A 12,181-nucleotide genomic window follows, 5' to 3' on the forward strand; every position below is an offset into this window, starting at 1 on the left:
AGATGTATCCTGCAGCCCACTCGAGCTCTCAGGGACTGACCTGGGGGCTTTCAGCAGTGGTGGCCACAGCAACTGCTTGATCTGGGGCATGTGCCTGAGGTCCCATCGAAGGCTGCTGGACATGAAGAGGCTTGAAGGGATGAATTGTGGCCTCTGAAAGCTTGGCCGTGAGCTGTGTAGTCTCTGGATTTTTATTGCATTGTAGACAAAAGAGGACAGGGAAAAGGCAGAATCCTCTATGTGAACCAGCATTTGCTTTTTATGATTTTTATTAATGTATTCATTCTCTAATAATTATTTTATCAATGTTTTATTACTGTTTTTATAACTTTGGGCACAGTTAGATTCTACAGAAGTTGAGGAACTTCTCTGATAAGTCTCAAGCTGAATGCTAAAGAGCGTTTGCACCTGAATATTTGCCATGATTAACACAGGAGACTGGTCCGAAGGAGAGCAGCTCTTCCATTGCTCTGCACAAACTCTGTGTGAAAGCTAGAACCAGAGCTTGTGGGGAAAGCCTGCTCGTTTTTTCCCTCCTGGGTGGATCTCACTGTTGTGCTCAGCTGCCTGTTGTGTGTGGGCACGCTCAGATGGTACTGGTTAGGCTTCAGTGATACCCAGCTGTAGGACTGACCCCTCAAAAGCCTTTTTTTCCCTCAGGAAGGATATAAAACATCATAACTTGGGTACGGAATACACTTCTGCTTTGGATGGGGCTTTGTGGTTGTTAACTTTGCTTTGAATCTTTGGGTAAGGGGCTGTTTTACATCTTATATTTTACATTTATTTCAGATGATTGAAACTAATGATATTTCAGAAGAAAAGATAACGATGAAGCAGACTATGGAAGGTATGAAATTTTATTGTGTTTTCTTGGAACACCCTGTTCTAGTGACTCGTGTGCCTGTGTAGGAGGTAACACAAAGAAATGTGCTGAAAGTTCCTTTCTGTGGTTTTTATTAATGTTTTATTCCCTTTTTCCCCTCTGCCCCATGTGGCTCCTTTCTTAAGCCTGTCTGATATGGCTTCCCAGCTGTGTATTCTGCCTCCTAATGCCTGGATGGGGCTGAGATGCAGTGAGAAACACCTGTTATCTGTCTCCTGCTGCTTCTCTGTCAATGGAGGGTACCACCACCATGTCCCTGTCACACCCCAACCCGTGCCATACACTCAATACCTTCCTGATTTGCACTAAGCACTTTCCAGGCTTCTAATCTTTTTCTTTTCTTTTCATTCTCCCACAGACCTCCAAGACAAGCTGAGTAAAAGAGACAAAGAGGTGTCATCGCTGGTGTCCCAGACTGAAACTCTAAGGGCCCAAGTAAGTGGTAAGTTTCCCTAATCCAGTGCTGGTGGGAACTAGGCGTTTCCCTCTTGTCCTCTGTGCTGGTGTTGAACAAGGACCCGGGTGCTGAAATGGACAGGTGTAAAACATGATGTGCCTGCCTTTTAATGGATATTGTTGGTAAAAAGTTGTTCAGGAGTTGAACACAAACCCTGCAGAAGATATCTGTATCCTGTGAGGGAGGGTTTGGGCTCATCGAATGTCAAAAGCTGGAAGAGGCAGAGGTAAATGGAGCTGGGTGTGTTGTTTCAGAGATCTCCCCTTAGACAGGGCCAGATCTAGAGCTAACCAGGTCTGTGCTGTTAGGAGTGGGAATTGGGAAGAGGCAAAAAGCAGGAATGCCAGTAGAGGACTAAGTGACCTTTCTTCCCCCTGTATCCTCTGCTTCTCATAGCTTTGGAAAATAAATGCAAAATGGCAGAAAAGAAGGCTGACTCTATGTTAAAGGAAAAGAAGAGACTGGAAGGTGAACTGGAAGCCTTGACCAAGAAAACACATGATGCTTCAGGGCAACTGGTCCTGATTAGCCAGGAGCTACTCAAGAAGGAAAGGTCGGTCTGCAGGATGGAGCTGGAATTCAGGGTGCTGTAATTTATCACCAAAAGAAATCTAGAGGTTGAATTGTGAGTCCAGCCCCCTGCTTTCCTGTTCTTTAGAGATGCTTATGTGGAAATTTGGTTAAAATTAGGGGCTGTGAGTTACCAAAGGGGCTGCCCTTTCACTGCTTGCCAGGAGCTGTAAGGCAGCTCAGTGCCCATGTAGATGCTGAATGAAGTCATCTACAAGCCAGCTAAGCTGGCTACTGTCCTGCTCTGAAATACGGTGCCCTGTGCAGGTCCCAGTCTCTTTGAAGCTGGCACAGCGGGGAGGACAGGAGAACTGAAGCTCCCGAGGTGGTGGGAGTTGGGTCAGGTTTGCTCACTGGCCTTTCTTTGGATCTGTAGTGAAGGTGGGAGGGAGCGCAGCAGGACCCCAGTGGTGTGTGGGCTCTGGAAACGTCTTCACCACCTCATGCTGCTTCTTCCAGGAGCCTGAACGAGCTGAGAGCGTTGTTACTGGAGGCGAACCGGCACTCGCCTGGGCCAGAGCGGGACCTCAGCCGGGAAGTGCACAAAGCTGAGTGGCGACTGAAGGAACAGAAGCTCAAAGATGACATCAAGGGGCTGCGAGAGAAACTGGTTGTACTGGTGAGGGCACCAAAACCCCTCGTGGCCTTGGCCTGGGGGCTGGAGGGCTCTGTGCTGCTCATGGGGGGTCCTAGCCCTTCACCCTTGCTCCAAGTCTTTGTGCTTTCTTTTGTGCTACTGAGGGTCTGATGGGAACTTCCTTGACAGTGCCTGTGAGCTGTGGCCTGGCTTAGCAGCACCTCATTAAGCAGCAAAAATGTCCATCTGTCGTTCCCCAGTGTTTTCTGTTCCCACACGTTTTAGATCCATGGCTAAATAGGGCTAAAATTTGTGGGAGAAACTGAAGGTCGGTCAGCTCCCCCACATCGCTTTATACATTCTCTGATCTAGGAATAAGCAACATCCTCTAATTCCTGTGTATTTCAGTGTCCTCCAGTGGTTGAAATGTGAATAATTTATTTGAACTCTGCTGGGAACAAATTGGAGCTGCTGCTGGTTGCACTTGATAGGATTGCCATCAGAGTTGTACTCTGACCCCACCTGCTGCTGAAATCAAAACACGGCTATAAGAGTTACTGTGGGTTTCTACTTTGCTTAGTTTCTGTAGTTGTTGGTTTTAATCTAACGTGCTCCTATTTTCCCTTTGCTGTGTAAGGAAAAGGAAAAATCGGTAACGGATCAGCGGCGATACTCCCTGATCGACCCCTCGTCAGAGTCGGAAGTGATCCGGCTGCAGCACCGGCTCGTCAGCACGGAGGATGTGCTGCGCAACGCGCTGGAGCAGGGCCACCAGATGGAGAAGCTCATGGAAGCGATGAGGCTCTCCTCCGAGAAAACACAGGTAGAGCACCGGCAATCATTGCCCGGGTCGCTCGGCCCTCAGCGGTCATCTGTCTTGAGCGATCTCCTGGGATCTTGCCCTGTGCTGTAGGGGTGATGTGGTCAAGTGGGTCCCTGTCTCTCTGCTGGAAACAGCCTGGCAAGACTTTGTTCTGTCAGATGTAGCTTAAAACTAAGAAAAGCCGTGCTAGCTGGTGATTACGGATCCTTTCGTGCTCTGCAAGAGTGGTTGCTAAATGTGGTGTTTGGGGAAGGTTGCGGTGTAACTGTTCTTTATGTGTACAATGATATGTGGCTGCATATCCTTGTGGTACAGGCACCTTGTAATCTGAAAGATGAGGGGTTTCTGCCATCCCTGTGCTTGGAGAGGTTTATTTCCTTGGAGTCCATAACCAGAAACGTTGGAGGTGACTGGGAAAATGTTTTCCATTTCTCTTACTGGCTCCTGCAGGCATCTGTATCTGATCTGGGTTTTCTGATGGACCATGAATGTTCCCATTCCAGTTACTGTCGTCTCTTCCCATCTTCCTCTGGTCTCCCTTTGTTTCTTCCAACAAAAGCAAAGCTGCTTCTGTTGTTTGTCTTGCATCCTTCTTTGTGAAATTGGAGGCTACAAATAACTTGACTCCCCACATTTGGCTTTTTCCATCTCATACCTGTGGTGTCCAAGCCCTGACTGATTCTTCCTGTGAAGTGACCTGTCCCTTGTGCCAAGCTTTGTGCTTCATGGCCTTTATTGGTCTTCTAGCTGTATTTTCTCTTGTGTCTGCAATCAGGTCATGGCTGTCAGAGCTCAGATGCACCAGTGCTCCTCTCATACTTGCTCATTTAAATTTTTAGCTGAAAAATGTCTTTCTCTTGCAGTAATGAGCTACAGTTCACATTCAAGCAGACACCTTAGAATAGTACAGAACAAGCCACTAGACACAGAGAATGAGTAGAGAGCTTGTTTTCCCTGATGCAGGTGTAGATATGTTGTGGTAGGTAATCTGGGGGGTATCAAGTCTTCTCCTCCCATGACACTGTCTTCTGCACAATTTGCAGGCACACCAAATGGCTGTTTGCATGGCAGTAGTACTTGCAGGGGGGCAGTCAGGAGGAGGGTGCGTGGTGAAAATTGCAGCCCTGAAATCTCTGCTGGCTCAGCTGAGCTTCTGTGTGTTGCAGATGAGTCTCTTTATATCCCGCAGTGCAGTGGCAGCAGCCGTCTGCCAGCACCAGACAGGACAGCTGTAGTTGTGATGACAAGTTTGTGGCAGTCCAAGACGTACCGCCAGAGTGACTTTAGCTTCTGCTGTAATTGCTGTGTGTCAAATGCAAATGCATCGTGACAACCTCATCTGCTGGAAGCTATGGGAGGGGTGGAGAAAGTTATTCTCCGTTTGCTTTAATGCCAAGTCCCTCAAGAAAAGGAAATCTTCCCTTTTGCATTCCTGTCTCCAGAGGTGGTGCAGGTGGTAATTATTTCTTCCCCAACTGTAGAAAACAACTAATCTTATATAAAGTGAGTTGGAATGGACCTTAGGAGGTCAGCTAGTCTATCCCCGGTATTACTTTGATACTTTCATGCTCAAGAAATGTTAGAGATATGACAAGATACAACTACAAACAGTGGTACTGAGAGACAGACGGAGGATTACTGTGGGAAGCTGGGCTTCAAACTTCCATTGATGTCAGATTTTTAAAGTGCCTGCTTACAAGGGAGTCTGGATCAAAGCTCCCTAGTTTTGGTTTGATATCTGTTCATCCTTCCCCTTATGAAGGGGAGTTGTTAACCAGGGGCTTTCAGGCTGAGCCTGAGGACATTGCTGGCCTAAGGAGATCCTGGTGCAATAGTTGGGGAATTGATGGCTCTTCCCCAGACGCCGCATTTCTGCTGTAACCATCCTGCACTACCTTCTGACCTCCCGTCTCCTCTCTAACAGCAGCAGCTGTTGCCCAGGGATCTGCCTTGGCATCGCTCTGCCTTTGTCTGTGAAGCCTTTACTTCGCAGCACGCTCAAGAAGGAAATCTCTAATTACCACAAGCTGCTGCTCTCCCTTCGCAGGCTTCGTCAGCCACCGTGCTCCGCAGTCCTTGACATGCGTGGCTGGCCTTGCTGTTAGATGAGGAGGTGCAGGAGCTGGGGGAGCATAATGGCACTGCATCTTCCTCTCATTGTCGAGTAATTGCTGCCTTGCTGTTTCCGTGCTTGCAGCTGCAAAGTATTTCTCCTGTAATAGAGGAAGAGGATCTTTGCCTTGTCCGTGCCTTGGGAGACCCTGATCTCGCAGCTTTGCAGGAAATGACAAGATTTGGCACTGGGGCCTTTTCTTGGAGAATTTGCAGTGATTGCTCTGGGAGCTTTTTTTATTTAATTTCAAGCGAATTGCACGACTTTGTTATTGTGACCGTGTACTGAGACCAAACTTCAAACCTAATTCCTGGTATCTGATAGCTGCTTAGTGCACAGATGGGGTGTGCTGCAGCCAGAATAGGGTATGTCACCTTGTGTGAGGCCTGAATCGGCTGTGGTGGTGGGTGCAGACCCCAGGGCTGAGTCGCTGCAGCAGCACTGTCCTTGCCATCCATCCAGGCAGGATTCACTGCCTGGCGAACCGTTCAGGCTCTCAAAGCAGAGCTCAGTTTGAATCTCTGCCTGTTTTTCCTGCCCGAACTAAACCTCTGTCCTGTAGGGTTGATTATGCTCCTTCATGGTCATGATAAATGTGGCAGCTGGGTAGCTGGGACTCCTCTAATGATGGGTTTTAAACCTTGTAGTCTTGTCTACCCATAATGTCTGGTTTTGCTGCCATCAGCAATTCACCAACAACTGTGAATCTGATTACCAAGACCCAAGCAACTGACATCTGGCATGCTGTGACTTCAGGCTGCAGCTTTCTTCTCTTGTTTGCGCCAGTTGTACTGTCATTTTGAAGCTGAAGGGCTCCATATTATCCCTGCTAAAGAAACATTATAAATGTTTAAAAGTTCCTGTGCTTTCTAAAGTTAGAACAGCCTGTCCTGGCTGCCAGGCTTGTCCCCAGAGACAGGAAATAGGGAATGGCAAATGTCCTTTTCACTGCTGGGATGTTGACTGTGCTGTGTTTTGCAGCTCACGCTGCCCTTGGCTGAGGGTTTGTTTATTGGGATTTAAGAGTCAGAAGTGAAGAGCGGGTCTGTGTCCGTACGGAACTCGGGGGATGTTTTGTAGTTGGGAAGGATGCAATCTGGCATCTGGGGATTGGACCAGGGTGCAGAGGGCAGGAAGCTTCTTGCCAAAAGTGGACTGGGATTTTTTGCATTCTCCTTTCCTTGTGGGCTGCTGAGGAAGGCGATGGCAGCCTTGCCAGATTTCAGTGCTTGTAGGTAAAGCCACTAGGCTCTGTGTCCCTCTTCAGTAAGTATTATCTGTTCTCCATTGCAGACTGTTGGAAATTCTGGGTCTGCTAACGGGATTCACCAGCAGGATAAATCCCACAAGCAAGAGGTAAGTTATGAGCAGAATGTTGTTTAAAACGGTGACTGCTTCATGTGATTTCTTGCCTGCTGTGCTGGGGACAGCTCTTGGATGGAGGCAGTTCTGCCAGCAAAGCTTGACTGTGTCATTCCCACAGCAAAAGCAAGGGGCTTTGCACAGCTCTGGTTCCCAAGCATGGTGGGAACCTCACCTTAACATTAAAACCACTTGAAGCCATCAGGAACGTGCTAGTGAGATGTACGCTGAGGTATGATGGGTGCTTGCTCTGGGAGAAGCAGTGAGGAGGCAGTTTCCCTTCAGGCTCCTGGGTCAGTGCCTGTATGATTCTTCTCCTGGCAGCCCCAGCTAGAACCTTCTCAGTCTCAGATCTCTGCCATCCACTTTACGTGGGTGGCACTTGTGGGACATGCTGTCCTGGTCTCCCACAGTTTTCATGATGTAGGGCAAGACCTGTAGCCTCAGACTTCATCTCCTCACAGGCAGGATGGTCAGCCTGAGGGAGAGGCAGTGTGACTTACTGGGCAGAGCCAGTGGGTCAGGACATGGCAGGCCTGGTGGCATTCCACTCCGTGCCTCAGTTTCCTCTTCTGTAAAAAGGCCTCTGTGCCTTGCCCTCGTTCTGCCTAACAAGGTCTCTTTTCTTCCAGGAGAAGCTCTGATAGAGAAGAGGTGAAGAAGATCATTTCATGCCAGTATCAGCTCCTGTGCACAGTCAGGAAAAACGACATCCCATCTGGCTTTAGCACCTCCAAAAGACCAGACACAGTGTTTTCACTTTAAAGCAGGACAATTATAATGTACTAACTGATGTAATCAGAACAATCCTGGAGTCCACTTTTCTAAGACAGCAATTGTTCTAGGAGGGAGCAGAAAGATCTCTCTGGGTTTGGTTTCTTACTTGTATTGGTTTTGACTGTGGAATTTGTATTGCTTGAGCTGCGCTTGTCCCACCAGCTGACGTGGTCTGGATGACAGCTGCCCCGAACAGTGGCTGAAGTGTCAGTGAGTCCCAGTAACCCCACAGGAGCTGCAAAGGGATTTGCATGTGGTGTTTAACTCCAAAGAGTGTGCCCAGAGGCTGCACGCTTCCCACGTGGTCTGTCCCTTCCCTTCCACCTGCCCCGGTGCCTCGAAGACCTGCACAAGCGAGTGAAACCTGCTGGGCTGACTGTTCACGCTGGCACACGTAGGCTGAGGAAGACTGGGCATGGAGACGTGTTTCCCTCCTCGCCTTGTAGAAGACATCGCTGTTCTAGAGCACTTAAGTACTTGTATCATAGCATGTCGTGGGAAATAATCCGATTTCAGAGGGATATTTATTTGGTTTCTCACCCACTGCTGTTTGGGGAAGGGGCTGTGGTGGCTCTGAGTTTGGGGACAGGCACACCTCGCTCGGGTGTGGTTGGCCTTTCCTCCTGCAGAGAGATTGCTGAGCAGGCCTCCGATGGGCCACGGCCAGGCTGCCTACCCTGGTCCCCCTCACTCATATGCATTTTATTGGGTCTTTTTTGAGCACAGGACTCCACAGATGGCTGGATCTCGGTATTGCTGGCCTGAGAGCTCCATGCTGGCTGCAGTCAGTGTGGGACAGATGCCTTGAGGAGATGGTTCCCTCCTTGCCTGTTTAATTAACAGCTAATCGGGGATTCCCCGGCCATTCTCCAGAGCGATCCTTGGCTCTTCAGTGTGATGCCCATCCCCTACTACTGGGAATGGAGGAGGCTAAGGTGCTGCTGTGAGCATTCATGCAGTAGTGGCTGTCTGTATTTGATGGGTACAGCAATCCTCTGTGCCTGACCTGAGCACGAGCATTTGGAGCAGAAGGAATCCCAGACTGGAGCCCACACAGCTCTTGTGTCCCTACACAGCAATGCAGGCCCAGGCAAGGCTTTTACTCCTTCTTCTGAAGGCTTTACTCTCTAACTTTGCACCACATCTCCCAAGGGACATTAGGGTGGAGGAAGGGGACAATACGGTCTTAAAGGTGTGAGAGAGTCCAGGTCAGATCCACTGTTCAGTACCAGCAGGAAGAGTCACAGCAATATTTTACCAGGCTTCCCCTTGTTAGTGCCCGACTCCTCCAGTCTTCAGAAGCTCTTGTGTTATGATGGGGCATCTGTGAAAGAGGACTAGACAGAAGACACCCCTGAGAGAGGAGATCTGAGCCAGACCACAGGCAGATGAACATCACAGCATGTCAGCTTCATTGCTTTTTGCCCTGATTTCCTGCAAAGTTGTGTTACTTTTTCTTAGTGGGTTGCAAGACTCCTACTTCCTTGAAGGATGGGCAGCCAGAAGCAACCTAGGAAGAACTTGGGCTTCATGGCTGCAGTTCTGCTGTGAAGAGGAGGACGTTGCTGAATGCGGGCTATGATACAATACTGAACCCAGCTCACTTGATGCAGGTTTGGTCATCTCCCTCCATTCAAAGGGAGGATGAGAGAGGAAGGTGACTTCAGGGGAGCAGAGCAGGTCAGAAAACAGCTTAAATCTGGAGCGTGGGGCAGAGCTTGGGATCTAATTGGCTGGAAATATTGCAAGTGGGATCCCATCCTGCCTTGTGAAGTGTTTCATCAGCTTTTCCTAATCCCCAGGAAGATTGTCACATCCCTGCCTAGCTCTGGGGCTTTCCCAAGGGATCATAGGGGTGGTCTCCAGAATCCTTCTGGTTGGTGTGTTCATCTCCTAAGCGATTTAGGAAAATCCCAGAGGGAGTGTTTGTTGTTACAGCCCCTGACAGTGGGTACTTCACTGGGAGCTGCTGGTTTTAAGAATCTAGGGCTGGTGTTTCCCAAAGTGCTCCTGTTGGTTGGAGGGTCTCTGAAGTCACTGCTGCAGCCCCTGCTGGCTTGGGTGGAGGTAACACAAAGTGCTTCTCACAGTGCTGCCTGTCTCCGAGCCCAGGGCTTCCCAGGCACCTGCAGGTGGGAGAGTCCATTCTGGTTTGTAACTTATTTTCCCTGATAGGTCTTCTAGTGACTTGTGACCAGCTGCCTTCATCCACAGAGGAAAGGCACCTGCATTTTCCACCTCCCTTGATGAACCTCTGGCTCTGCAGGGGGGGGGTTTCCTCAGGAGTGGTGATGGGGACCATGTGCTTGGCTCTGTTAAACAGATCTGAAGCTGTCATGGTGGCAGTGGTTCAGGCTGGAGGAGTCTCTGGCTCCTGTCTCCTCCCAGGGACCTTCCTCTGTGAGCAGTTCAGACCCGTGACTCTTCCCAGTCAGCTCAGGTGACGATGCAGAACAGCAGCAGATGGGTCAGAGCAGGTTTGAAGTTGGTGCTGATGGTCTTGTCTGGCTGTAAACAGCTGAAATTGGCACAGGCTTCCCGAGGGCACCTGCCCCTGGCTGCGCTTCTGAGGTTGTAAGAGACCAAACTAGGGACAAACTTGGAAAGGACAAGGAGGAGATTCCCCAGCCCCCCTATTTATTTGTAAGTTTAAGTGCTATTTTTGCCTCTGTGGTGGTGTATAAAGTACTTCACGATATTTGGTCTTACTGGCTTGGTTCTTTCCGGGGTGGGGGGGTTTCAAGGGCGTTGGAGCGCTGATGCACCCATCTCCTGTTGTCGGTCAGGGGCTGGTTCCTGTTTGTGCCTTCACTCCCCCTTCGGCTTCAGCCTTGCTCTTATCTCCATCCCTGAGAGCTGGTACGGGGCGGGGGCCGTGTTCTCCCCAGCCCCTCTCCCAGCTTGTGCGTGCCGTGCTGGTTTTGCAGCTGGAGCTGAGTCCCGAGCATTGTGCCCCAGAGCACCGGGGCAGGGTGGGGAGCAAGAGGTAGCTACACGTGCTCAGCATCCTGCTGGAGCCCTGGGTACGAGGGCAAGGACCAGCCCTCCCGGCCAGCTGCGTTACCCCAACGGTTAGTGATGCTTTTCTGCTGAAAGCTGAGATGTGATCCAGTGAAAAAAGTCTTTGAAGTGGAGACTGTTCCATGTTGAGTGATTTCTTCTCTAGACCAAAGGGAGAAGAATCTGTCTTGGTTGGTGATTTCAGCTTTATCCCTCCTACAGCACCCAGAGAGCTGGAGCGAGGGGCGGCAAGGCGCCGGTGCCGAGTCACCAGCCCAGGCTTTACAGCTCTTGCCCACCCCAGCTGCCAGCGGCTCCTCTGGCTTGCAGCAAGGTTGCATGAGGGTTTCATTAAAACAAAACGATGCAAATGATGCTGTAAATGTCTTAACAAAAATTCCAGTACTCGGTTGTTCAGCAGCTTTAGCAGCTCAACACTATCTTGTAGGGAATTATTAATACACTAAGATCCTATAGGCCTCATGTAAGTTACCAGAATAAAGGCGATACTAGATGTATAAATGGATGATAACCTTTGACTCGTACAGTATGTATCACAATTTTGTAGCTTAGTCATTTTTTGGCTATCAGATTTTGTTAGTATGATATAAAACAAAGACAAAAAAAAAAGGTTTGACTGCTAATGTCTATTTTGTTATTTGATTCATTTTATTTCTTCCTCTGTACAAAAGCTGTACAAATCTCAGTCTGTGTAACTACTACAGATGTGTATTCATGTACCATTGCCCCTGTCCTGGCTTGCTGGTGTGGTGAGCTCGTTACTGAACAATAAAATCTGTGGCTGCAGTGGGGCACCCCGGGGCTGCTGGGGTGTGTTCGGGGTGTCGGGCAGCGCACGAGCCACACTGAGGTGGGAACGGCTGGGGGCAAGGGGGGGCTTTCCCTTGGCAGCTCCAATGGGGGCTTTGGCCAGTCCCTCTTGCCCTGAGCCTGAGGGACCCGGAGCCTTCGGCACTTGGGCTCTGCCGGGGTCTGCAAACAGCTGCGAGGCCGCAGACCCGCGCTGGGGGATGCGGTGGGCAGGGACCCGGCGTGCGGCGTTCACTCCTGCGCACCCCCAGCCCCAACACTGGCTCCTTGCTGCTGTCGGGTGTCTCCTGAGCCCTGGGCTGATGGTGCTATTTATTAATCTGTGAGTATTTCCCCTCTGTTAGTCTCCCCAGTCCCTCTAAATGCAGCCACAACACCCCCAGGCAAGGAGTGTCGCAGGGCTCAGCTCCATCCCGCTCTAAGCCCACCTCCCCTCGCCTGCTCCTTTGAGCGGTGCCACCTTGATTTTGCAGGAGCAGAGACGGTTGTTGAGTCACCTTCATCCCTTCCAGCTCACTTACTGCTGCCTTTGGAGCACGGGGAAAGAGATCGCTGGGGATCAGTCCTGGGGGGAACTGCGGTCGGTGCGGGTCTGGGTGAGCCACGCTGCTCCCCAGCCCACCCTCCTGCCCCTCTTCCCCCACGTTCCCACCCCGTGCCCGTACGGATGCTCTGAGCAGCGTGGGGTTGTGCTGGGGGAATTTACTCCAGGGCTCGGTGCTTTTTTGTTTTTCACAGTACAGCATCTCATCGTTGGGAATTTCCTTGACTGCCCATGGCCCCGG

General features: G+C 50.2%; 1 protein-coding gene across 4 annotated transcripts in view; it reads left to right on the plus strand.

Annotated features, from left to right (window-relative positions):
* Positions 1-10,263, plus strand: part of CLIP2 (CAP-Gly domain containing linker protein 2) — an 86,798-nt gene extending 76,535 nt beyond the window's left edge. For 3 of the 4 annotated variants that reach the window (XM_068415660.1, XM_068415662.1, XM_068415661.1), the window contains 7 exons: positions 793-850; positions 1,245-1,328; positions 1,740-1,896; positions 2,373-2,532; positions 3,128-3,313; positions 6,720-6,782; positions 7,421-10,263. In XM_068415660.1, the coding sequence (XP_068271761.1) occupies positions 793-850; positions 1,245-1,328; positions 1,740-1,896; positions 2,373-2,532; positions 3,128-3,313; positions 6,720-6,782; positions 7,421-7,432 (720 nt within the window). In that variant the 3' untranslated portion in view covers positions 7,433-10,263. Of the gene's footprint in view, positions 1-792; positions 851-1,244; positions 1,329-1,739; positions 1,897-2,372; positions 2,533-3,127; positions 3,314-6,719; positions 6,783-7,420 lie in introns of those variants that run through there. The other variant, XM_068415664.1, reaches the window with a different exon arrangement.
* The last annotated feature ends 1,918 nt before the right edge of the window (positions 10,264-12,181 follow it).

This window comes from Nyctibius grandis, chromosome 18 (assembly GCF_013368605.1).
Source record: "Nyctibius grandis isolate bNycGra1 chromosome 18, bNycGra1.pri, whole genome shotgun sequence".
Lineage (NCBI taxonomy): Eukaryota > Metazoa > Chordata > Aves > Nyctibiiformes > Nyctibiidae > Nyctibius > Nyctibius grandis.